This window comes from Anoplophora glabripennis, unplaced genomic scaffold (genome assembly GCF_000390285.2).
Source record: "Anoplophora glabripennis isolate ALB-LARVAE unplaced genomic scaffold, Agla_2.0 scaffold6, whole genome shotgun sequence".
In the NCBI taxonomy this organism is placed as follows: Eukaryota; Metazoa; Arthropoda; class Insecta; order Coleoptera; family Cerambycidae; genus Anoplophora; species Anoplophora glabripennis.
In genome coordinates, this window is record NW_019416749.1 from 2,186,874 (window position 1) to 2,213,103 (window position 26,230).

Below are 26,230 nucleotides of genomic sequence, written 5' to 3' on the forward strand. Positions count from 1 at the left end.
TATTATTATTTTAAAACATAAATTTAGTTTTATTTACAATTAGTAACCAATATTAGTTAATATTTAATAAACCACGTCAGAAAAATATTTTTTAAAACAGTAGAATATTTTTTAATGTTCGGCGCTACGTCCACATTGATATGAAGAAAATATGGTGACGCTAAGCTATACAAAAGCAATCTGTTTGACTATATTATTTCCCATTCTCTATTTATAACAACAATGCAGATAATGCACTGATACAACTTACAACACTAACTCCAGATAGCACGGTTTCCGCCGCCCAATGGCAACGTAAGCAAGAATTAAAGTGCAGATCAGGGTTATTAAAAATGAAGATACTGTTTTCGTACAAAATATGATCGGAATAGTGATTTAACTTCATCAACTATGAAGAGATTAATGGAAAAATTCAAGGAGACTCAATGAATTAGTGACCTTGCTTAAACACTCTGACCGTCCATCAACAACATCGACAATCATCGAAGCAGTTGGTGAGAGTGTTGCTGAGAGTCCAGGAATCAATTCAACACCGTGGTAAAAAATTGGACATTTCGAGAAGCTCTCTACAGCGTATTCTCATGAAAGATTTGCACCTTTATGCTTACAAAGTTCAACTGACTCAAGAACTGAAGCCTATTGATCATGCAGAGCGAAGAGAGTTCGTCGAATGGGTTATGGAACAAGTGGATTCTGATTTTTCGAATTTGAGGTTCAGAAAATCCACGAGTGATTGTTGAGAAACAAATGCGTCCATAACTTGTCACTGTTTGATGGCTGTTTGGGCTGGAGGCATCATCGGACCATTCTTCCAAAATGAGACTGGTCAGGAGAGTTAATGCAAATTGCAAGATATATGTAGGCGACATGTGGTTTCACCAAGACGGCGCCCCATGCCATACAGCCCGAGAAACAATTCAGTTAGTGCATAAGTCATTTCCTGGTCGTGTAATTTCCCGTTTTGGTGAGCAGAATTGGCTACCCAGAATATACGATTTAACGCCGTTTCTTTGGAGTTTTTTGAAGTCTAAGGTTTATGCTAAAGAGCCCACGACCACCCACGTGTGAAGGAGAAAATTTCTACAAAAGAGTGCGTATGTGCCAGCAAAGCCGTAGAGGCCATTTACCCGATAAGCTATTCCATGCACAACCCTACATTGTATACTTTATGAATCAATAAAAAATTTACAATTTTACAAATACTGTCAAATAAAAGTATTCGGTATTTGAATACATATTACACAAACATTGTATTGAATACTACACATGAATACACTGTCCTCGAGTAACACCTAGCTCTGGAATGCATGTTCTAATCTAAACCAATGACTGCTTTGATGGAAGTGTTCATTCTCACGCGTTTTCAATGACGTACGACGCGTTGCATTATCGAGGGCGACGAACGTAATTCGGCAATTACTCATTCAACCCCCAAGGCTTAATCGCTCCATTCATACCGAGAAGTTTTCCCGCCGCACCGTAATCTCTCGCGCTCTCACCGTTTCCGAGATTCCCAGCGGTGACCCATCCGGTAGTAACTCATTCATTCCTGGTCCGCCGGGCGACCGCATTCCGCGTCCTCGCGCATACCATCTGAATTACTCATAATTATCGGACATTTAAGACAGCGCTGCATATAGAACCTCGCAGGTCGCGGGTTTGGTTTTTGTTGCATTCCTTCGTATCGATGATGGTCGATCGAAAGGTTTTGAGAATGCGGCAGAGCTCATCGCTCGTTTTGACGACGGGAATCAGCCCTGCAAGTGTGCCGCAACTCGTCACATCTTGTACTTATACGATATGACGCGCAGTTGAGTTTGAAATTTATACAGGGTGAACTATTTTATGAGAAAATTAGGAGGGAAAGTAGAATTTCAAGTAAATATGCCTGATTTTTTTAGTAGAACTTGATGGGTACCGTTGATTTCATAGTAACTCAAAGAATAACGTCAATCAATGTGTAATTTCACCGAAAGAACAATTTCCATAACGTGTGTGCGGGGTTCTTTCAAATAAATGGTGTCCCAAAAGAAACGAACGATTTTATATGAGGAAAAAATATTTTATTAATTAAAAGATTGACAAAGTTTTTACATTGTCATTAAATATGAAAGAAGATATCGGACAGATGTCCCCTGCGCATAGACCTAGTAGTTTATAAGGTCTATGCCCCTGCGACTCATTTGCATATCAGCAGCTGAATTTCGTTGATAACTCTCTGAATTTCTGCCTTTAATTCAGGAATGGTATTCGTTCGAGCAGAATAAACTTTGGACTTTGCGAATCCCCATGGCATGGCGTAAGATTGCATGATCCTGTTGTCTAAGTCACTTCACTGTTCCGTGAGATGAATTGTCCATTAAATTTCTCTTGTAATAAGTGGATAGTTTCAGGTATCGTATGGCAGGTGGTACCATGCTGCTGGAACCACATGCCATCCAAATGAGACCACATAAATCTTAATAGCATCTTTCGATGTCGTTCTCCATTGACACAATGCTGTCAGCTTTTCGAAATGAAAATGGCGCGCAATTTAAATCTTGCGTTGCTTTGTAGACTAGCTAGCAAACTCTGGAAACCTGAAATAATTATTATTTAAAGAAAACATGACTGCGCATGTTACAGGTATTCAATGTACAATTTTTAACATAAATATTTCATGTCGGTGGTTCATCTTATACCCAAAGTAGCTCAAAAAATAGGGGTAAGCTTACAATAATTCGCATAAACCTGAAAATTGGTACGAATGTTGGGAACACCATTACAAATGAAATATGAAAAGTCCCCATCGATCCCACATCTGCAAAATAATTTATTCAAGGTCAAAGTTCGCAAAAAATGAGTTTTTTGCATTTTTCAGCCAAACGGTAAGTTTTATCATAAAAATAGGTCGGACAAAAATTGTAAATCATTCATTATATATAAAAATTGTTCTTACACTTTTTTTCCTAAGAATCACCATTTATGAGATATTGCGATCCAAAAAGATGTAAAAGTTGTGTTCTCCATAATGTGCACACGTTTCCACGCCACCTGCGAGGTACTGTACGCGCGTTTTATTAACGTGGTTTCCCCAGTAGGCCTATTCCACGATCTATTGTGGTCCTGTTTAATTAAATAATATTGTATTAAATAAAAAATGGTACCTACTACTGGAAATGATGAAAGCGGTGTGATTTATGCGTAATTGGGGAAAACTATTCGTCTGATTGATAATAATTATCTGATGGAACTTCAACTGTAATGTCTTCTTCTTCTTCTCCTCCTCCTTCTTCTTGCTGCTGGATACAAGTAAATTGTTCTAACAGCGATGCATCAGATGTCTCCTCGCTGATATCGTAAGAACCCTCTTCTGATGACGATTCAACATTGCAGCACGATTAGCCTTGACAACTGGTACATGATAATGAACAAAACAATCCAACTTTTTTGCAGCCGCACTTAGCACTACATCCATTTTTGCATTGCATAATGAGGAGCTTTTTCGGTGCGGGAGTAAAGTCTGGATTGGTTCCAATCTATTGTCAATTAACTTCCAACTCCAGTCTTTTGGGTTCAGTTGACTACCAAGCCACACTTGAACTTGATAATATATCTGAAATAGATGTTGATGAGCAGAAGCAGAGGTTGAGGGAGGACAAGTTAATTGCACTCGTTTATTGCTACGAGTATTTTTTTTACAAAAGATAAGTATCGAAACTTATCTAAGCACGTAATTTTTTTTGGTGCTCCGTATATAGAAAGAATAAAGCGAATTCCGTTGGTGATTACAGCTTGTGGAGTACTCTCTTTAAATACTTTAGCACAATTAACTAAATCTTGTTTTTCAAACAATTTAAAAAACTGTTGTTTTACCCCCCTAAAAATTGCTAATGTCGTATGGCAGCCAGTTATTGTGTGTAAAAATAGTAGGTATGTGATTTTGGCATTTTAAAAAAGCAGATAAACTTTTGGAAGAATACAGTTCCGATCGCTGTTGAGCCTTCCCTGGTTTTAAAAATAATAAATAATTTATTTCGGTTGGTTCAACTTTTTGAATTGCTATATCTCAGAAATGGTGATTCTTAGGAAAAAAAAGTGTAAGAACAATTTTCATAGATAATGGTTTACAATTTTTGTCTGACCTATTTTTATGAAAAAGACCATATTTGCGAACTTTGACCTTGAATAAATTTTTTTGCAGATGTGGGATCGATGGGGACTTTTCACATTTCATTTGTAATGGTGTTCCCAACGTTCATACCAATTTTCAGCTTTATGAGAATTATTGTAACTTTAAATGTCTATTTTCACCGGGCTTGTTTTTTACAACACGCTTTCCAAATTTTTAGACATGAAAATTATTATTTTGTTTTCCATTTGGCTCATAAAATATAAAAAAATATGACTTACTGAATTATGAATCTCATAATTAAAAATATTATTTGGTGCAACTAAACTATACGAGGTGAGTCAAAAATAAGTACTGGAGAGATAAATTTTCGGTCAAACCATAAGTTGAACAGTGAAAGGAGAAATGTGCACCACCATTTATCTACAAGGTTAGCAAAAACGACTTGTCTGTAACTTCGTTGTGTTAAAAAAAGGGAAAGTAGAACATCATATTTATTCATTAATTGTTCACCAGGAAGCAGGATTTTGAATACCTTTTGCATGAACAATGGTTCTCAAAATATGCATATACGAATGGGTGGATTTAAAGAAATTCATACCTCCGTAAATATTTGAAATTCGAAAAATGGTTAAAATATGTGTATACGTTTAAGATACATCTTATAGTACAGGGTGAGTCAGTTTTTTGTGGTAGGATTTTAACAGTTGATAGAGATTCATTTTTTAATAAGAAAAGTTCCTATAAACGTAGGTCTTAGAACGCTTCGTTTGTGAGATATAGGGTGTTGAAAACAAACTTTTTTTAAGAATTTTAGTATCTTAATCTTAGAATCTTAATATCTCTAAAAGACCAATATACAGGGTGGTCCGAATTTAATGCTGGAAACTTCGAGGGCAGATAGATCTCTTTAAAAGAATAGGTATTTGCCTTATAAACATAGGTCTAGAACGACCTCGTTTTAGAGATACAGGGTGTTAAAGTTGTTAAAAAAAATTGATTTTTTGTTTATATCTCCGAAATCTATTAACCGATCTCAATAAAATTTGGTACAGATAATGTATGACAGTAGGCCTTGTATTCCCTAAAATGCGAGCTCTAGAGGTTCAACCAGTGGTGTACAACTGGACAGGGGTCGCCCTCTTTTTATAAAAGAAACCTACGCCACTGTATTTTTTATAACTTATTGTAACGGATTTATATTCTAATGCACTAATTACGTAATAAAGGTAACTTGAATTTTTTTCCTAAGATTCGCCGTTCTCAAGTTATTCATACCAATACAGTCCCCTTGTGGCAGACATTTCAAAACATAATATTACAAGAATATTTATGGTTATGCTTGAAAGTAATAATTCAAATAGATGGTTTTCTAGAGAGTTAAGAAATTATTGGGAATTTGGATGGTAGCAAGAAGAAAGGTCCACAAACTTTACTGCGAATTATTCCGAGCCACACTTTCACAGAAAATTCGTCTTGAAAAGATCTTGTTCGAATTTCATGAGGATTGAACGTAGCTTCATCGATCCAAAGTATTTTTAGTAAGGATTCTGTATTATGTTGTGACTTTAACAACCACTGACAAAAATTCAGGTGTCTCTCTGCATCTTCCGAAAGTAAATTTTGCACAGGTTGTTAATGGTACGGATTTCTACCATCTTTATGTAGAACTTTTTAAATCTTCGATTTACTCATCCCGAGTTGCAGAGACGTTTTTTAATCCAAAAAGATGAAAGCGACGAGTGTAAAGAATTTTGTTGAAGTGCTTACAAATTGCACTTACTTTTAAGCATAAACATAAATACTATTGTAATATCATGGTTAGAAGTATCTGCCACAAGGGGATTGTATTAGTATGAATAACTTGAGAACGGTGAAATTTACGGAAAAAATTCAAGTTACCTATTTTACGTATTTTGTGCATTAGAATATAAATCCGTTACAATAACTTGTAAAAAATACAGTGGCGTAGGTTTTTTTTTATAAAAAAGGGGTGATCCTGTCCAGTTGTACACCACTGGTTGAACCTTTAGAGCTAATATTTTAGGTAATGCAAGGCCTACTGTCATACATTATCTGTACTAAATTTTATTGAGATCGGTTAATAGATTCCGGAGATATAAACAAAAAATTTAATTTTTTTAACATCTTCAACGCCCTGTATCTCTAAAACGAGGCCGTTCCAGTCCTATGTTTATAAGGCAAACAGCTATTATTTTAAAGAGATCTATCTGCCCTTGAAGTTTCCTGCATAAAATTCGGACCACCCTGTATATTGAACTGAAATTTGGTATTAATAGAATATTAGTTATGGTGAATAAAATAAAGATATCTGTTATTCATTTTACCCACCAGTGACGTGCCTGAGGTGGGTTACTGCCCCATTTAAAAAAATAATTCGTACGCCCGTGAATTTTTCTGGGAAATAACATAATTTCTAAATTTTTTAATCAATTCTGAACAAAACAGATCTATTTCAATTTTTTATAAAATTAACGGTTTTTGGTTAAATTCATTTAGCATGAAACTGTACGATATTGGTAATACATTTGTAATAAGAAAAATATGTACCTACCCCAAAGGAATTTAACCAAAAACCGTTCATTTTATAAAAAATTTAAAGAGAGCTGTTTTGTTCAGAATTGATTAGAACATTTCGAAATGATGTTATTTTCTAGAAAAATCCACGGGCGTACGAATTGTTAAAGGGGGCAGTAACCCACCTCAGGCACGTCACTGGTCTGTGAAATGGATAACAGATATCTTTGTTTTATTTACCATAACTATAATGTGTTATTAATACCAAATTTCAGTTCAATATATAGATATTAGATATAGATATTAAGAAAAATTCTTAATAAAAAGTTTGTTTTCAACACCCTATATATCACAAACGAAGCGTTCTAAGACGTTTATAGGAACTTTTCTTATTAAAAAATGATTCTCTATCAACTGTTAAAATCCTACTACAAAAAACTGACTCACCCTGTATGTAAGTCGAAGAAATACGTAATCTTTATTGAAACACATCTAAATCAATTTTAAAACGACATGCATATTCCATTAAGAGGAAAGGAATAAATCGAAGAATTGAAAACTGTAGGTACATGTGTGTGTATATGTGTAAATATATTTACGACAAATATCTTAGGAAATACGATCCTTAACGATAACTAGACATCCGAATAGAGAGAGCGTTCAATTCAACCTAATCAAAATTTATAGGAAAACGCAATTACTGAGAATCATCTATATTCTCAAATAAATAAAAGTATACACAACGAGGGTCAGTTGAAGCTAATATTCTTATCGGCATATCAGTTATCAATCCACCTACTTGAAAGCTATTTCTCTTTACCCGGTAGAGAAATTATTCCACGCTTTGGAGGAATACCGATTCGAGGAAACCTAAAAGCTAGTTTTACTAAATACATATTACTTCCGTCTTCTATAATCTTATTTCAGTTGTTACAAAATTAAGCAGATGGGGTCGATATACTTCTAGCAATAAATCCCGATTCTAAGAAACAGCAAGTCGGGAAGAAAGTCGCGTTATCTATTATTGTTAATTCAGTATGATAGTATTATATTGCAGACTTTGGAGTGTTTGTACGTTATTCATAATTGTAACAACATTGATTAAAATAAGTCGTTCGTGTAATTCACAACAATGTGCTATTATAGTCTTATTTATCCAAGTTCATAAAAATATAAATTTTTCCATATAATTCAGATTCAGAAAATTTACGTTTACGCGTTCCAAGAAAATTAGCTCTTCTTGTAGACTTTACAAAAGTTCTGAAATAATAAATTGCAAATAACTGATGTTAAAAATAACAAATTTTTTATGTACTTTTAGATCCACAGGAATGGACCAGTTCACACATTAAGTCTTGGTTAGAATGGAGCTCCCGAAAGTTCTCCCTTCAACCGAAACCTGATCCTGAAAAATTCCCCAAAACTGGAGCCGAGATCTGCGATTTGAGCAGAACCGAATTCGAAACTAGAGCCGAATGTTCCAGATCAGGTAAAAGGAATCCCAAACTTTCTCTTAGTTTAGTTGTGCTTTGATAAATACTAAGTGAACAGTCGAATTACTTCATAAATCCTGAAAACTTAAAAACATTATTAGTAGACATTTTACTGCACTTTATGATGGTGAAGGGTATGTAGAGTGAAAATTCGCGTTAATTAAAATACATGGTATTTCTACGCTTTTATAGATATTATGTTCTTTACCATGTTTTGATAACACAGCCATACAAAAAAGTGGTATGTTCGAAAAGACTAGACCAACGTATCCTTATGTATTTTGAGACTTTAAATCCGAATCCGGTGTCAGAATTGCTCCATTGATCCCCATTTTTTTTAAATAGCGAACAACCGCCCTGAATTCAGATTCAGCGCATAGGACGTTTTTTCGCGAAATGGTGATGGTGATGGAGCAGCGCGTCAAAATACATAAGGATACTTACAAAGTTTCTGGAACAGATCACTTTTCTTTTTTATGTTCTTGAAGTAATTAAAATATTTCCTTATGTAGGTACTAAAGATATTCTTAATCATGTCGTAGGTACAATTCTTGCCAAATATATCGCCCATCTTCGCCATAGTGTTAGTGGGAGGTCAAGTAGTCCTTTGAATGTGGAATGCAAGGAATACGAAGACGACACAGACGACGAGGAGCAAGGTGAGGCCATTCCCACTTTTTATTTTGCTAAATACTTTGTAAATACTTAATTTGTATTTGTCGTTTTTTATTTTAATTTGGTATTGCTTTAGAAATACCTGGAATATCTTATAAGCGAGATTTATGTCCGTAAATTATTATAACCAAAACAATCTACATAAATATATTAAGCTGATAATTGCTAAATGTTTAAATAACTACGAATTCTGTGAAATCTTCATTTGTGTTAATCGACGTATTACATCAGTTGAAATTGGATAAATACAAAATAGAGATTTAAATGTGAATGAGGTCGAGTTTCCACCAATAGGTATAACTTCCTGCTTGAAATTTACGAGGATCGACTTAATAATAATTCAGACACAATCAGTTAGCATTTAAAAGACTTCAATTTCATAGGAAAACCCACAACTTTTAATTCCAACTGCCGAAGCATAGCCACCTTGCCTATTCCTAGAATTGTTTACAAAGAAGCCGGCACAATGTGTTATTTCAAATGGGAGAAAAAATAAAATCTTGATTTAATACAGCTCGTATTCAGGGTCGTCCCAAAATGAGGAACACGAGGAAGAACCAAATTGTATTTTAATTGATGCCTTCAAGTATCTATCATCTAGTAAAATGTACAGTACTTAGTATTTATCTGGATTAATGATTTGTTTCATGTTTGTGCTAAAAAATTACCTCCGAAAAGCACTTTAATAACAACAAAAGAAGTTTTAAATTTTTACTTATGCCCCAAAAAAAAATGTACACATATGAAAGTTGCTACTGACTGTCTTGTATCGTTTTTAGTAGACGCCTTTGGAAATTCCTGTTAACATGTAGATGCAAGCGATCTTAACGTTGAAATACTGGTGGACCATGACATTCTAATTTTTATTGTCTTACACGAATATGAGTAATGGCAACGTCAACAACTTCAATAAATTTTGCAGAATTACCGCAGGTCGTAGTAAAGTACCTTATAAATGTACTGTTTTATACGATGAAAAACGAATGAAAGATTTGGCGAACTAATATCTCTTATTTTTTAAAGTGGGTATTAATCAAAACGTTCGGTATCATCAAAGACTTGTTTCTCTTACAACTAGACCACAACTGTATAAGAATTAAATTTAATTGTTAAAATGTACCTGGAGCAGGAGGCCGTCTTCGTAATTATATTAAGTTTTGAATTTGAAAACATTGTGAGGTATTAACTTGATTAATTTACAATAAACTAAAATAGTAATCAACGCAAAAGTAAAAAAATTAGAACGTATTAGTATACTGGCCAGGTGCAGGGTACTCAGGCTGACGTTCGAATACAGTCGAGGCGGGGTCTGCAAGCGTCCTGTAGTAGTGTTTGCGTTAAAACTGAGAAATTACTTCCTTGAAAAAGAAGGGTTATTGACCGAAAATGATTTCGGTTAATGATGATCATAAGGCCTTTAAAGTTATAAAATTATTTTATTTTCCAAAAATCCGAAACTGTAGCGAAAATTTTCGCGTCGTTGCTGTCGGCGCTGTTCATTTCAGATAATTTTCAGTCATTTTGTTCCGTAAGTTTAATGAAATCACCAGGAAAATTTAAATTTAAACTCACTATTATTTTTATGCGGGGTGTTCTGAAAGTCCGTCAGGAAACTCCGAGAGTTGATTCTAGGGATTAAAACATTAGCAGTATGTACTGCAATTTTTTTCGAATACCTTGTGAAAGTAATTTTTTAATTTTTCTTTTTAAATAACTTATTTAATCAAGTTCGATTAGTTTCTCATTTGACACACCCGCTAAGTAGATCGAGCTCTATTGGGCCATTTAGAGAAAAATTTTATTATGCGCCGCTAGAGGACACTTTACCTAGAACTCAAAATTTGTTATGTTCATAACTTTTTTCCCTTGCAAGATATTACAGAAATTTAAACATTGTTGAAAAGAGAAAAAATATCAGAAAAAATATGTACTATTCAAGCTGATAAATGTAACCATTTAGCAGGAAATCACTATTAAAGTTTTATTAAACATTAAATTTTTATAATTCTTTCTGTAATTAATAAAGTTGTCATGCTTCAACTAAATGTCATTAGAAATTATGGTGTTACGAATTTGTAACGAAAATTGTTTAAAACAAGTATAAGTTTAATTTTTCACTATAATATTTGTTTTGCGGCTACTAATAGCATTGTGGATAATAAAACTAATGATATTTTATTTACTAAAGCTGGTTTTACAATTCTTAACACAATAATTACTAATTACAGTTATTTGAAGTATGGCACCTTGATTGATTACAGAAATAATTATTAAAAATTTGATGTTTAGTAAAACTTCAATAGCGATTTCCTGCTAAACAGTTATATTTATCGGCTTGAATAAAGAGTATATAATTTTTTTTGATAATGTTTCTCTTTCTTTTCAATAATCTTTAAATCTCTGTGATGTCTATCAAGAGAAAAAAAAATTATGAACAAAACATATTTTAAGTTCCAGATACAATGTCTTCTAGCGGCGCATAATGAAAGTGTCTCTGACTGGTCCATTAGACCTTGATCTTCTTAGTGGATGTGTCGAATGACTAATCGAAATTGAATTAAATAAATTATTTAAAAAGAAAAATAAGAAAGATTGAACTTTGACAAACTGCAACTTGCAAATAATTGACAATTCGAAAAAAAATTCATTACATACTTCTATTATTTTAATCCCTAGAATCACTTCCCGGAGTTTCCTGACGGACTTTCAGAACACCCTGTATATCACCTAGGTAACTTTGCCGAATAACAAAAAAAATATATAAACATTTTTTTTTGGTTAATTTATCCTGTAACCGAAAAATTATCACATTTTTTTTTGTGTGTATCTATGGAAAAATTTAAGCTTGCAAATTAATAAATATTTAAGAAGTAAACCGACAGATCGACCACCCTGCGGAAGAATCAGCCAACCAAAGTTCTTGGAAGTCGATTGTAGGCCTGTGCCTCTCTTCGAGAATAATTCCCAACCTCCTGCCAGCTAGGTCCGGGTGATTGATAACGATGCCGCCGACAATCATCGTTATTAAACAGATTTTCCTGGAGATTATCGGATCTCGGAACTCTCCGGGGTGAAATAACCGCTTCCGCCAGACGGGGCAACTCCGATGGAGTTAATAGTCGGGCCTGTCTTGCAGATCTGCCTCCAGAAGGACGAAAAATCTTTCTCTGTAATATGCGGTGTTCAAACAGCAAGTTTTTTGGCAGTCATGAATTAATTAAGTACGTTAATTTGTTTTTAATATTCCATCCCTCGAATTAGGTGGTCTAGATTACAATTTGCAAATGTTCAGTTCAATATATGCTTCCTCCATGGGCGTAGCTAGGATTTTTGCTTGGGGTGGGGGGGGGCCTTTAAAAAAGAAAGCTCAACCACTTCAAAACCTAAACACTTTTTCGTTTGTTTCTAAAAAAGGTCATACATCAGCGGCTCACCAATATAAACACTTTGGTTTGACAATTAGCCAATTAAGGGGGGGAGAGGGGCGTAGGTGTACCATTTTTTTAAGGTAATTTGACTAAATCGTTTTATCCTCGCTCAATTTCCTATCATACTCTTTAATTCTAAACATTAAAAAATGCAATAGTATGTCACTACTAAAAAAAAGACGCCAACTGCATATCACTATTCACTGAATGGCAATCGTATTTCTAAAGTAGATATGTTTAGGCATCTAGGTGTCCTATTTGACACAAAACTATCTTTTTCTCATCACATAAATACTGTTATTTCTGAGGCATTAAAATCATTTGGGAGGGAATACAACGGAAGTTTTTGAAATATTTGACATATAAAAGCGTTGGTTTTTATCCCGAGCAGGGTTTTCCACATGATGACTTATTAAGGAGGTTTAACTTTTCTTCATTAAAAAATCGCAGAGAATACTTTATGCTAATCACCTTGTATAAGATAATTAACAATCTTATTGATTGTCCTGATATTTTATCAAGATTCAATTTGTATGTACCCAGAACAATTCAAAGGCATTTTAATGTTTTTTATTTACCTACACCGAGAACGAACGCTTTAAAATTCTCTCCGTTATATTTAATGTGTGATGTATGCAGCAGTCAATTAAATTTTGATATTTTTAGCAGTACTCTGTCAGCCGTTTCCAGAGCATTGATTCATTGAAAACTCTGGCATTTTCTTTCTTTCTTTTTCTTTTCATCATAATTTGTGTTATTCAACTTTTTTATTGCTATTTTCTTGTTTTGTTAACTTATGTAAGATGTGTTTGTGCTTTTACTTGTATTTTCTTGTCATCTTGCTTTGTAATTGGGTTTATACCTGTAAGGCAAGGACTTCTTAAATAAATAAATAAATTCTTATAATGAAACATCCTACATTAAGAAATTTTTATATGTAGGTGCTTATAAATTTGTTATACAGAGTAAATAGCAGTTTCGTTACGTACAATAAGACCTTTCCATAAAATCAAAGATAAAATAAGACCAAATAGAAAATAGATCTGATTCTGTCATTTACATTTATCTTTGCCTTTTCCAGCGCCGTACCGTGCCAGATCCATTCCCCATCGCTATTTAAATCCCACTGGTCAATAATTGTGTGTAATCAATGAAAGAGTATTAAGCAATTTAAAGATAAGGGCGATAGGGGCCCTCCGGAACGCGTAAATCGGTTTTGCCGGAAAACGAGTGGAATTGGAAATAGGAACGATTAAGCAGGAAAAGAAAGGACTAAATTGACTTTCTCGGAAAGAGCTATTATCACACTTACAGTTGTATATAAATCCGATCGCCCCCGATCGCCCGATTACCCTCCACCCGATAAATCGTATCGGTCTTACATTTACACGCAAAGAATACTGCACTTTTATTCCATTTTTAGACTTTTTATTCAAGTTAATTTAAAAGTTTCAAATACATACAGCACGCGACATGTTCTACTAACAATTCTATTACACTCCCCGTAAATGATAATTAAATTTAAAAAGTTGTCGTCTGTGTACCCTGAGTGTACCATTGTTATTGAAAACACTTGGAAAATCGACAAACTCGCTTTACAGCAATGACAGCAAATCTGCTAAATAAGTAATGACATTTAAATGTTTTTCCACAGCCAACCTACAGCTAACTGTTGGATTATATTCGTCTCTGTACTTATGTTCAAATATCTCAAAATCGGTGGGATTTAGGTATAGGGAATGCTTATACCAATGGAAAGAGAATTAACAGGTGCATCTACTGGCATTATAAAACACAGGGTGTTCAATTTAAAATAAGCGAGTTATTAAACTTTCAATTTGACACAATTGGTCCGAGTTTTTTAGACGCCCTGTGTAACATGCACCAACTTTCGAATATTCCAAATATTTGGACACGTTTTGGTATTGACCATCTAAAATTTCAGCTTCCTATCTTAAAAATTGGAGGAGATAGAACCGATTAAGTGTAAGTATGTTATTTTCAAAAATTTGGAAAAAGTCAAAACATTTCAAAAACGATTGAGTTTAAGGATAAAGTAAGGTTATGAAACTTACCTTAAAATTCGATGTAGAATCCAAAAATTAAATAAAAAATAGTATATTCCATTTGAAATAAGCGAGTTGACGTCTACTTCCGGTAGAACCGGAAGTTCCACGACGACGCCAATATTTTCAATCGATAGAACATTAGGAGGAACCCCCATACATAAATTTTCAGAATTCCAGTACACTTAGTTTTCCAGAAACGTCTAATTGAAGGTCTATCTGGAACACCCTGTATGCTGAAATGATATGCGTTAGGATAAAGGTAGATTTTTTTATTTTGCTTAATACTTTGGATTTTCGGATTTAAAAATAACAAATATATCTATATAATTTTATACATATATTGATGTCTTTTAACCACCCAACAGTATTTAATGACGTGCTAGATTATACAAACCGTAAAATAATTGAATGGAGTGAAATCTCCCCTTCTGTTTGGACATATAGGGTGAGGCGTATAATAATTCAATTATCACTGATATTCATCACGAACCCCAAAGAGTAAAGTTAAGAGAAGTGATGGTTGTGAAAAAATTAATTTTTTTCGTAAATCTTAAATATATCTGTTTTTAATGTAATGGGGTTGAACTTTAAATGTAGAGGGTATGTATACAGAATGTTTTTTTAAATAAGTGCCACAGATAGCACAAAAAATGAGCACTTTTATTAAGCAATTGATTGTCTAAATGCTTCTGTTTTCGAGAAAATTAATTAAAAAAATTAACCATAAATGTAAGCCGACCCAGTGCATCTTGTGCACGTGCTCCGCGAGAATGCGTCGGACTAGCTATATACGTAATTGGCTGACGTTCCAGTGACTGCCACAATCAAGCAAATCTGATGGTAGGTCAGTAGTCAGTATGTCTTATGCTATGTAGTTGTGTGCTGCAGTATTAATTAGCCGGCGTATAAAATGTTTTTTGATCAAGAACTAGCAGATATTATGTTAATGTGCGAAGAATGCTAGTATGTACAATTTAAATGAAGCTTGTCGTTTGTATGCGGTCCGTTACCATAACAGACGACAAGCTACCGGTAGAATAGTGCGAAAGGCAGTTCAAAGGATACCGAGAATGTCCACCTGACATATGAAGACCGAAACATGTTTCCAACAACGAAGAAAACATCATAAACCTCGTTGACGAAGATCCGAGGCGCAGTACTCGCTACACTGACTGAGAAGTGGGTGTATCTAACAGTACCGAGTGGCGTGTACACAATTATTACACCCCTATCATGTACAAAGGATTCAGACATTAAATAACAATGATTTTCAGCCCCGTGTGGAATTTTGCCAGTGGTTTCGACATCAAATAGTACAACATCTCGATTTTACAAGCAAGGTGCCCTTTACGGATGAATGGTGTTATACTAGAAACGACATACTAAATTTTCACAACGTTCACTATTGGTGTGATGCAAATCCTTACGCTATACTCGTTTCCAGCACTGATTTTCAGTGAATGTTTTGTGTGGTGTTTTTGGTGATAGAATTTGGACCGTCGTGTGGAAGCATGTTTATCTGCATATGCCACATGGAAACAACTTTGAAGAATTTTTGTACCGCATATTATTCGTTTAATTTTTATATTTTAAGAATAGCCTTTAGACATGGAAACCACATTTATTACTTAAGAAAATAAGTTATTTATTTGTATAATAAAGACGTTTTTCACTTACGGTCCAGCTTTGGGATTGCACCAAATCATCTAACATGAAAATCTTTCAAAGAATCTAGTTGCAAAGTGGCCAGAAGCCGTTGGTAAAAGACGAAGTCCATAGAATCACCAGAAACTATCATGACGTACCATAAAACCATCCAAACTAAGAAGCCCGATAAATGAATGTTTCTCTTCAAACTGAAAGAGGATTAAAAAGACTTTGACCAAGCTCTCTGAAGCTAATTTTGAATTAAAAAAGGGAATATTCCCTCCCAAGCTTATCCTGTCTATTTTTTAGACGTAGTTTGTGTAAAAAACACACTGGCCTTCAACGTTAGTTGTCCCTTATGAATTCCCTATTTCTTTGGCCGTCACCAGTCAGACAGCTTCATAAATCTGGCGGGCCCCGAGCAAGTGCAATGATATAAAACGATCATTAATATTGCGGCATTATCTGGAAGTGAGAAAGTTTTCGGAAGTGCGGCGGTGTCGAGGAAGGAAGCCGCGCACGTAGGAAGGAAGGCGGCGGCGCGGGGGCCGGAACGAGTTATATATTGCCCTTATATCGGAGCTCTCGCTGAATTTCAAGTGGGATTTGCACTTCCAGGCGAATGGGAGACGTGCCGGGGTTAGAGGCTGAGGTCGCCAGTCACCGGTAACGGCTGCCAACGGAGGAGTAGAACGCGATATGAAGCAGGCGTTCTAGATAATAAATAATTAAATGATGACGATATATCGTCACCTCAGAATTATACTGTTGTATGTGCACTGAACCTAGTTTTGAGAAAAACGAAAAACAAAATTTTGGTTATTACAACTCCGGCAGTGCTAAAGATACATTTTTGATACAATTAAATTAGCTAGATTTTAGTACAAGTTACTAAGAATCATGTACAAAACTTTGGAAAAAAAAGTTTTTTTGCTAAAATTCAGATATTAAAAAAAACATACAACTATGTTATCTCAATAAAAATTTTTATTGTCAAAATTGCCTGTAACATACAACTTTGCATTTTTATAAACGTAAAAAAAAGTAATCCTAACAGATATTTTTCGAAAAAGTTAACACATTATTCATAGAAATACATTTAATATAACAAAATTAAGAGCAGAGGAAAATTATTTTGGAAATATTCAGGCATCCATTTGAACATACTTTTGACAGCTTGTATTTTATTTTCGGGAATGGATTCATTAAAAGATAAACGCGATGGAAGTTGCATTTTATTGCTGGTTCTTGCAGCATCAGATCTTGTAGGTCGGATATCACGAATACAAACTTTTTTCCAATTTTCTAGTGCATGATTAATTTTTTACTTCAAATTGAGATTGCGTGAATTTTAAGGCAACGACGTGGCTAAAAGGAACGGATTTGTAATTATATAAAGAAGCACATGCTTTATAATCTTTAAAATCATCATCCTTTAATTGAATAATTTTATACGGTTTTTCACTTTTAATAGAATTCGTAACAGTGATAAGGGTGAATAATACTCCGTTTTATTTAATAGCCTTTCAATACAACTATGTACAGAATCGATTTCTTGGTTACATGAGTGACCAGGAGTATAGAATTTCATGGTTACAGAAGTTATATTTAAAATAACAATGTAGTTGTTGTGACACATACAATTTTGTTACCGAAAGATAATAAAATTCTTGAGGTTAACAGAGTGTAAGTACCACATACCACTATGCAACCGTAAAAACGTTGTATTGGATGCATACAATTTTATAATTCTGGTTGTCTGCATCAAAACTATTAAGATACAACTTTGTGCCTCCACAGAAAAAAAGTTTAACCGACATACAACTTTGTAGCGCTAATAACTAAAAAATGACAAAAATGGGACATACAACAGTATAACTCTGACGGTGACGATATCTTGAGTATATGACCACTTTTTTTACTAGCTAATTCAAATAAATTCAGTTTTTTTAAAGATATTATTAAACTGCATGTGTCATTTTCTGGTCGTGTAATTTCCCGTTTTGATGATTAGCAGATCATGCGATTTAACGCCGTTGAACTTTTTTCTTTGTGGTGTTTTGCAGTCTAAGGTTCATTAGGCCAGGAAATATAGAGTTGGACGCGACTTTTTGTTTCGGCAAGCTGAATATATCAAAAGTAATAAACAGAAGAAGTTTATTTATGACTTTTGAATTAAACATTTATAAACTGCGTTCTTATTACCAGAACGTTTTGGTATCGCATCCTCTCATTCCTTATCACTGTCTAATAACTCACACGAAATCTGGAATCGGTTAGTTGAATAGTTTACAAGTTATGGCCTTATAAACAATTTAACTAATTATTAGTCTGGACTATCCCGAGCATCTTCCACAATCGCACTGATTTTTTTCATGGTAGATTTCATAATAATACATTGAAATCTGTCATTTTTTTTAAATTTCAAATTTGCAACCTGGAAAGTTTTTTATTTTTTAGCCTTAGTTGCAAAATGAAATATACGACGCAGGCGTAATATAGTTATATATTATTACATATTCGGAAAGTTTATGAAAAGAGCTTCAAGTTAAAAAAAAATCGTAAAACAGCGGAGTTACAGACTCAAATAAATTATTTTCAAACGAATTTCGCTTTTTTAACGGCAGGACTATGAATATTATCCTCANTTAAAGGTTTATATTCATTTAAGTATACTATTTTATATATTAAATTTAATTTCTATTAGTATTTACAGTAATCTGAACAAAATAAGATTATATTTATACTAATAATGAAATTTTAAAGTTATTTAGTTGTATTAATGTCTAAATTTATCTGTACAGGCTGTCTTAAACTCGATAGTATGGGCCTACTGTGAGTATACAAACAATTTAAATAAAATTTGGGATACGTGGTGTTAAATGGGATGAGGTAAGCTCCATTTTCAATGGAAAGTACGATCTTTGGGATTTGACGGAAACGACTAATGACGTTATTAATTATATTTTTTCCGGAAACATACCCAAATTTTTTCCTGTTAAAAAGCTCTCTTTTCTCTAATATACTTTTGTAAAGAGACATTTTTCTGTATTATTTCCCGTTTAAAAGTTATAAGCAATATCGTTCTAAAAAGTCTCAAAAGAAATACCACATACAAATCACATTAGCGGTATGGAAGGAAAATAATTGAATGTTCGTTGTTTAAAGTGCATAAATGTCTCAAAATACTTGGCCTTACTCAATACGAACGTCAAACGTATAACTTTTGTGCTTAGAAAATGTTTTCTCATTTAGAAAAAAATTCAAGAAGAGCTATTTCATATCGATATATTAATATAGATGGTTACACCCATCAACCTGAATCTTCGTTATTGAGTTAAATTTAAGTGTAGCTGTTGCATAGTCGTACTACAACATTCTTGCCTCGTGAGTAACAGATTCTTGTGGCTGAATAATTGGATACCCCTCGCTATATTAGGTGAAAGAAAAGTACCTCTACGTTTCGGTGAGTTATAGGTACTACCACACTGATTTAAATTATTGCTTCGACAACGAACGTAAATGACATAAATAGAATACTTTCTTGTTTTATAAATAAATAATAAGTAATGTTTAACTATATAAGATCGTATACACTTTAATTCCATTGCCAAACTTCTATGGGTTAAAATTAACAGAAAAAACTTTAATAAAGCAGAATTCAATTTTGAATCCTTAAGAAAATTGTTGAAAATGGATTTTTAAATATTTTTTTAAACTGGTAGGTAGATATCAAAACCAAAGTTGGTATGGCATACAGCTGTTAATGATCCATATTTATACAAAAAAAAAAATTGCGTGGCGTAAAATCCATTCATAAGTAAACACTCTTGAATTATGGCCCAGTTCTTTATTTTAAGCTAATTCAAAAATTTTTCCTAAACAATATTATCAAATGAATTCAATTCATAAATCTAAGTATGCAAAAGATATCTAACACCACACACAAGATTCCTAACTGTTAAAATTACTTGAAACAAGTACTCTATATGTCCCAAATAACATTAAATTACGCCAGCAGTAACTGGTAAACAGTTAGTAATAGATATTGAATGTAAAAATGACACATATATGTCTATAGTTATTTGTTTAACTAGGCAATAAAGTACAAGATTTAATGCCGCGGTTTATATTTAATAGACGAGGAGCAGCCCAGTCTATTAAATAACTGTAACTGTATAATATATCATGCGCGTGCATCGTATATTTCATTTTGCAACTAAGGCTTCTGCTTATAACTTTTGATCTAATCAATATATACTTATCTAATATGTAGCATCTATAGTGATAAATTCAGCTTGCCTAAACGAAAAGTCGCGAAATGGTAATTTCCCAGCTCTTTTTCCTGGCCTGGCACCTACGCCGCGATGGAAGAAATTGAGAGCTGTATCAACCAAATTCAGCCGCAAAACAGTCATATTTAATCAAAAAATCTATGTTTTCTGTCAAAACTACATGTTTCGTGAATGTTGGGTCACCCTTTAGTAACAGTTTTTTTGGATTCTGGTCTTGTTAAGGGCGATGATGGGAAAACAAAAATACAAGATACTTTGAATTAGAATTATTTAACAATTTTAATACTTGAGGTATGTGTCTTTGTATTAATTATATTTAGACATATCAATTCTAGTTTTTATTTTAGTTAATTATTTTTGAATGGCTTTGTACTAGATATTGCTGATGTAATTCAATGCTTCAATTCAGTTGGGGCAGCCCGTAGAACAGTGTTGTTTTCAGCAATGTCAACAGGTAGAAATCTTGTTTGCGGAGTTAGATATTTTGCATACCTAGATTTATGTTATCGAGGAACAATGTTTGATTTCATTTGATAAGATATTTTTAAAAACAATCGTGGTACTTTTTTGAATTAGCTTGATATCTTCAAAACAGAGTAAAAATACGAGAGCTGATAATAATCTGTTTCAAAATAATGACCACTACTAATTAAATGTAATACCATTAATATCTTCTGAAAACAATGTACTAAGGTGATAATGTTGATTAGTAGGGATTGTAATGCTGATTACTGGTGTTATATAAAGATCGATACAATGAAATTTGCATTGTATTGTATTACATAATAATAAAATGAGTCGCACTTAGCATTGATGATCGCGATGTGCTTATCGTTAAGAGAGAGTTCATTTTATCAAATTTTCATGTAAATAACTCAAGGCTTTTTATAGATAAATGTGAGGAAATAATGATATGATAGATTTATAACAAATTGATTATATCTGCGTTTAAAATGTTTTTGATGTTTTTGCGTATATTTAGTGTATGGATATAATTAAGTACTTATAACAGCATTTCATTTTAACTTGTTTCCAAAGTAATAGGTAAATAATATGTTGTATCTACTGTTACAAATTTTCTGATTTTTAAGTTTATAATAGGATAATGTGTGGAAGTTTGAATACCTGCACCATTTTTGGGAAGTGCGTTTTAATTTATCCTTTTTTATATAAAATTATATAAAGATAATTAAATCCTGAAAAAAAATCTTTATATTTTATATCATACTTAAGTAATGCACAATAATAAATAATCATTATTATAGTAGATATTAGATATCGGATATTAAAGGTTTATATTCATTTAAGTATACTATTTTATATATTAAATTTAATTTCTATTAGTATTTACAGTAATCTGAACAAATAAGATTATATTTATACTAATAATGAAATTTTAAAGTTATTTAGTTGTATTAATGTCTAAATTTATCTGTACAGGCTGTCTTAAACTCGATAGTATGGGCCTACTGTGAGTATACAAACAATTTAAATAAAATTTGGGATACGTGGTGTTAAATGGGATGAGGTAAGCTCCATTTTCAATGGAAAGTACGATCTTTGGGATTTGACGGAAACGACTAATGACGTTATNAACCCATGAGAGGGTCACAATATTATAAAGCAACCTTTGATCAGCCCTTCGAAAATACTACTTCCTCCGCTCCATATAATAAAACTTGGACTTATGGTCTTTGGATAAACAAGAAAATATTTTTAAATGTATTTGAATTAGCTTAATACCTTATACTAAAGCGAAACTATGGCCCATTAGCTTCGGAACAGTCTGTATAAGGTAAAAAAAGAGTCTGTGAATCGCAGTAAAAAATAATACACACATCCGTCACAGGAACATCGTCACATTGTAACAAGTTCCTCTTCCAATGCCAAGTTATTCAATTAAAGCGTTCGAGCAGGAATTCTTGGCGGCTGAGCCGCCGGGGCAGGTAATCAAGAAAACAATATCGCGGATCCCGCGGCGTCGCATAATGAGAGCGGCGGCCGGGATTTGGGGATAAACCGGGCCCGGCGCGGATTATCTGCCGGAGGATCCGGGAGCGCAGTTTCGACTCGCATATTAGCCCGCTAAGTTATTTATTGCCCCATAATTAAGTCGAAGAGTGTCATTTTAAAGGGGATTTGCATACAGTGTGTCTATATTAGGCTCCGGGAGCGAGCACGAGTACTTCGGGGTAAGGTGGGAATTTTTAATTAAATCGTGGATGGAAATTGCGATGTGCTGTTGGTATCTGGGTAACTGATGTTTTCTTTTACTTTTTACATCCGGTAAATTGTTTAAGTGATTTACTTACTCTGCACAGCATATTTTACTTTTACGTACGTACATAGCAAAAAAGAATAGAATTGGTAATTTTTTCGTCCAGAGTTAGTAGTCCTGTTACATGTTAAATTAACGAAAAAAAAAATTTTTTTAATGTTTTTTTTTTTACTAAGCTTACTTGCTCCCAAGAAGTTAAACTTCTGAGATTTTCTTCAACTAGGGAATAGTTGGACACATCTTTTGATAGTGGTATAAATATGTGAACAATCACAAAATGATTCCAATGATCCATTGGCATCAAATTACGGTTTTACCATAAATGTTGATATTAATAAGTAGGTAGATTGTAAGTTTGTAGCATTTTAGGTTATTTGTTGACTTATTACTGTTTAAAATTGGTTTACTAATAAAAACTAGAAAAATAAACCAAACATTTGTCTGTTTATGATTTAGTGGGTTATAAGTCATAACTTACTAGTGACTTATAGGCCACATTATTCCTTTAAAACCAAAGAAATTATAGTATCATTATATACAAGTGTTGGATAAAAAATTTAGAGAACAATTAGGTAAAATACAACTAACTATACACAAAATTTAGGATGAACGAAGTTGCCAGTCATGAACTGAGTCCTTTGTCAAACTCCATTCGATTTTTTTTCTTATGGAAAATGAAGGTTCAAAGCATGAACCGACTGTAATGTTATGGAGCATATGAAATATATATTCCTACCTAGTTTAAATTTATNAAGCTTACTTGCTCCCAAGAAGTTAAACTTCTGAGATTTTCTTCAACTAGGGAATAGTTGGACACATCTTTTGATAGTGGTATAAATATGTGAACTTAGATAATAATATCAGCAGCAGGCAAATAAATTAAATTTGATTAAGAATACGCTTCTCTAAAATGAACTGGACATCACTTTTAATAGTTATTGTTATGTGTTACGGTATATATAAGTCACGCTGGGAAATGTTTAGCGGCATTTCTAAAGTCTAAGCGCAAACATTTTCAACCAAAAAAATCCAAGGTCTTAGAAAAAGAACCAATCGAACAATTTTTGCGTGAAGCCCTAGACGAAGATCATCTTATGATTAAGGTAGGTTCTACTGAATAGTTTAACGGGGTTATATTTATTAAATTTTTGTTTTTAAGTGGTGTTGATATTTGGAGTTTTTGAGAGGAATTGACCCATATAAGCATAGACAATATAGAGGACAAAGGGTAGTATATCCACATTATGATTTCAGATACTAAAATGAACAGACCAAGAAGCTTCGCTGGTTAACTGAAGGATTTTGTGTTAATCCAATTGAATTAATTAGAATATGTTCTAAGCTAAGACCTCAAAATGTTCAGCATAAAAGGTTCTTTTACAATTTTCAAAAGGGAAAATGCACACGTCAATGTGTTGGTATTAATAAGCTATCAAAAATCCCCAGTGTTGTTGCGCGACTTTTGGGCTTTACAGATTCTAATTTATATACAGGGCATGGCTTGCGTCGCGCATCTGCAACTCTCTTGGCCAATGCTGGAGGGGATATTACAACACTCAAACGCCACGGTGGTGGATGGAAGTCATCTATCGTGGCAGAAGGTTATATAGAAGAGTCAATTTCCAGCAAAATTGATATTGCTAAAAGGATACAAGGGGTGCAGACTCCTGAAGCAAGCACAAGTAAAGGGGCAACCCGTTCCATAAATTGACCACAATCACAAAATGATTCCAATGATCTTTTGGCATCAAATTACGGCTTCACCATAAATGTTAATGTTAATAATACTAAGTAGGTAAACTGTAAGTTTGTAGCATTTTAATTGACCTATTATGTTTCAAATTCTAGAAAAATAAACCAAACATTTGTCTTTTTATGATATTCTATAAGTCACTAGTGGATTATAAATCATAACTTACTAGTGACTTATGACTTATAACTCACTAGTGACTTATAGGCGACATTATTCCTTTAAAACCAAATAAATTATAGTATCATTATATACAAGTGTTGGATAAACAATTAGGTAAAATACAACTAACTGTACACAAAATCTAGGATGAACTAGAACCATTACCACATGGACTAACAAGATATCCACACTTGTTTCAATGAAGTTGCCAGTCATGAACTGAGTCCTTTGTCAAACTCCATTCGATTTTTTTCTTATGGAAAATGAAGGTTCAAGCAAAAATCGATTACAACGTTATGGANGGTTATTAAGTAAATAAGTAAGGTGTACACAGTAATCGCCATATTGTTCCTATTTAAATCAATAAAAATAACTATTTATTATTTCAGATGAAAGAATTGACATTCTGTTCGAAATTATTGAATCAGCAAAGCAAATACAGTGTAATTTATTACCATTTATTACCAGATTTATTACCTTGAACAAGATATATCAGCAAACATTTAAAAAATGTATTGATTACCGTGCGCAGAATAACATTAGATCTTTTTCAGAAAATGTACTATTGGTATATTTCTCTGAATTAAGCATAAGTATGAAATCTTCTTCATTATGATCAATATATGCTACGCTCAGAGCTACTTTTAATGTCTACAAATTACTTCAAATAAAAATTGGAGATATCGAAGATAATGGAAAATATAGATTGCTGATCACTCTTCCTACTACAAAAACAAAGAAAAAATATCCTTTATTGTAAGCGAATATTTAGACATAAGTATATCAGAAATATAGTGCCACAAAACTTACACAAATAGATAGAAACAGATTTTTTTTTTAATATTCAAAGGGTAAAACATATAACCAATTAATAGAAATTCATGTACATTTGGGAAAATGCCAAAACAAGTTGCTGAGTTTCTCAAGTTGAGGGATGCTCACGAATATTGTTGGACATTGTTTCCGTAGAACTTCAGCGACACTATTAATGAATTCAGGAGCTGATATCACAACTTTAAAAATATATGGTGGATGGAAATTTTCAACGGTAACTGAAGGCTACATTGAGGAGTCTATAACTCGTAAATCAGTTGTAAAGCAAAATATTGTTCCCTACTGCAACTACACAAGTGCTGGAAGCGATTTTTTAAATAATTCAACCATTTTGGAGGATTCAATAGTCCATAAACCATCTACTTGTGAAAACACTTCAACCTACACAGACGAAGTAAATGTTTCAAAGCAAACAGGACAAGGGATATCCCTTACAGGTTGCTCTAATTTTACTATAAATGTTTACAATAAATAAAATTACTTTCGTTAAAGCGCAAATTTTACTTTTTGATTTAGCAGCAGTAAAAATGATTCAAATGCTTAGGCAGTAAATGTGACAATTTAGTGCCTAACAGCTATCACTAAAACTACGCCTTATTAATGTCGATCGGCGAAAAGAGAATTAATACAAAAACAGTTGCCTGTTGTATTAAATCTGTTAAAATCATGTAATCATACTAAAACTTAAAAAACTGTATTCAGTTTCTCTTTTCGATAACCAACAGATATCCGCCATCATATTAACATCTCATCTGCCCTGGCATCTTTAATTTCTTTCAGGGTTTCCAAAAGTTGCTTCTGAATTTTTGGTTGCGTAGTCAGAGTCGAATATTGGTAGTACCACGAACGAAAAGAACTTTTTACAGAGATCAGGAAAAGGAGTTTCGAAAATTCTTCAATAAAGAAGACGATGGCTCTGGTGTACTGTACAAATGTTCATGAGCATAATT

The 26,230-nt window shown here is 33.3% G+C and overlaps 1 protein-coding gene across 2 annotated transcripts in view; it reads left to right on the top strand.

Moving 5' to 3' along the window:
• LOC108911570 (DNA-binding protein D-ETS-6) overlaps positions 1 to 26,230 on the top strand; it is a 64,766-nt gene that overhangs the window by 17,969 nt on the left and 20,567 nt on the right. For both annotated transcript variants that reach the window (XM_023455405.1, XM_023455406.1), the window contains exons 3-4: positions 7,971 to 8,138; positions 8,685 to 8,801. In XM_023455405.1, the coding sequence (XP_023311173.1) occupies positions 7,971 to 8,138; positions 8,685 to 8,801 (285 nt within the window). The remainder of the gene's footprint in view (positions 1 to 7,970; positions 8,139 to 8,684; positions 8,802 to 26,230) is intronic.